Raw genomic sequence first — 1,713 nt, 5'->3', positions numbered from 1 at the left:
CGACCATTATCCAAAATTCTACGTGACGTAGCGCCGCAAGCTCTCACCGTTTGGTTCAGCTTTACTATTTCGTACACTGTTTTTCCGTGGACGATTTTTGAGATGAGTCCGTCCTCACTGTCGTCCGTTACATTTGGTAAACTTATGACTTACTGCTATCAAGTATGTGATACGATCGGCCGAGCCTCTCCTTTCTATCACCTTCGTCTGGGGAAAAGATACACGCCTTATGCTGCTACTGCTCGTCTCATATTCATTCCCCTGTTTTTCCTTTGTATTCACCTGTCTTGCTCACCATTCTCTCAAGACTGGTTTCATTTCGTCATCATGGCTCTATTAGGGTTGACCAACGGAATTCTTGCGGCTTCTTGCATGATTTATGGTCCGACCCAAGTCGACCAGAATAAGAAAGAGGAACTTGAGATTGCTGGTTATGTGATGTCATTTGGTCTGATCTGTGGTATTCTAACTGGTTCCGTTATAGCTACGATCATTAAGCGCTCGGCTTACATGTGATTATGAACGTCAAGTCGAAGACCTCGAAAGAAGCCGTCCTGATGCTGTTGTCAGAAGTTCCTCGTTGTCGAGGTTGAACTTCTTGCGCAAGTTGCTCGTTTGAGACAATCTGAAATATTTCGTCCCTGTTTTCTTGTTCGATACTTACCGCCTGTTCTATAGACCGATTTTAAATTTGAGAAGCGTTTCTAGGAACGATTCTGGGATTTTCTGTTCATAGAGTCAGATCTGGAAACGATCTCAGAAACGTCTCCAGAAGTAGTTCTTGGCGCGTTCAAAGATTCTTTTGCGCGATTCTTTGGGCGTTTCCAGAATCGCAAATTCCAGAACCCCTCCGAGTGCTTCTGAAAGAGGAACGTGTTCTTTCGTGGCGCGTGAGAGAGGCTTCATAGAGAAGAGAAACGTGTGGAGTCCAGAAGAAACAGCTCTTCTTGAGAAACTGGTTATGAGCGGCGATACAACAAGAAAAGAGATCATACACAGCTGGGATATGACGGACCTGAGACACCTGAGGTTTAGAGAACCTGAGACTCAGGTTCGAATCTTCGTCGAGGTATATTTCGGAATTCAATTTTCTGTCAAATTCTGCAAGTAGAATTTGAAAGTGCGTTGTTGGTGGCCTCAGGTTCCATCCCCGGGAACCCCATTTCTCACGTATTTTATTTGTCCATCCTGGAATCCTTGCTGTGATGGTAACGGATTCTGATCATGGAGGGTTGAGGGAGGGACCACCTGAGCAGCCAATGTCTTGAGGGGGAGTTTGGCGATACCACGATACATCATCTGAGCGACGATCAAAGCGGCGATCAACACAACGGTCTGAGCATCTCTCAAGGTGTTGCGTCCGATCAGTTGAATTCATCAATCGTGTGTGCTTGTGTGGAGTAGAGGGTACTATCGCATCTCTGTATTCCGGTGTTTTCGCTCATCTGTAGTTCCTCCGACGTCCCCTCTCGTGGCCACCTTGTCTATGCCCTCTTCGACCTCTTCTCATGAATTGTCTCAAGTTGGAACCGATGCGGCCACGATTGAGTCATTGGAAGAAGCGATTCCGCCCGAGTCACCGAAAACCCCGACCGGAGAGGTCGTCGATTGGAAAGCTGAAGCCATGTTCTGTTTCATCGGTTGTGTCGCTCTCGTCGGTTGGAATTTCATCCTGGGCGAGTTGGGTACCCTTATCGACGCCTTTGGAGCCGC

At 47.2% G+C, this 1,713-nt stretch overlaps 1 protein-coding gene across 1 annotated transcript; it reads left to right on the top strand.

Moving 5' to 3' along the window:
- Positions 1-327: 327 nt before the first annotated feature.
- Pmar_PMAR029427 (hypothetical protein) lies at positions 328-516 on the top strand (the record flags this gene model as incomplete). The annotated part of the gene is made up of 1 exon (XM_002777433.1): positions 328-516. The coding sequence occupies one exon, from the start codon at positions 328-330 to the stop codon at positions 514-516; it is 189 nt and encodes a 62-aa protein (XP_002777479.1).
- Between the last annotated feature and the right edge of the window lie 1,197 nt (positions 517-1,713).

The sequence above is a fragment of the Perkinsus marinus genome (assembly GCF_000006405.1).
Source record: "Perkinsus marinus ATCC 50983 genomic scaffold scf_1104296951786, whole genome shotgun sequence".
Taxonomy (NCBI): domain Eukaryota; phylum Perkinsozoa; order Perkinsida; family Perkinsidae; genus Perkinsus; species Perkinsus marinus.
This window is presented reverse-complemented; position numbering and strand designations above follow the sequence as displayed.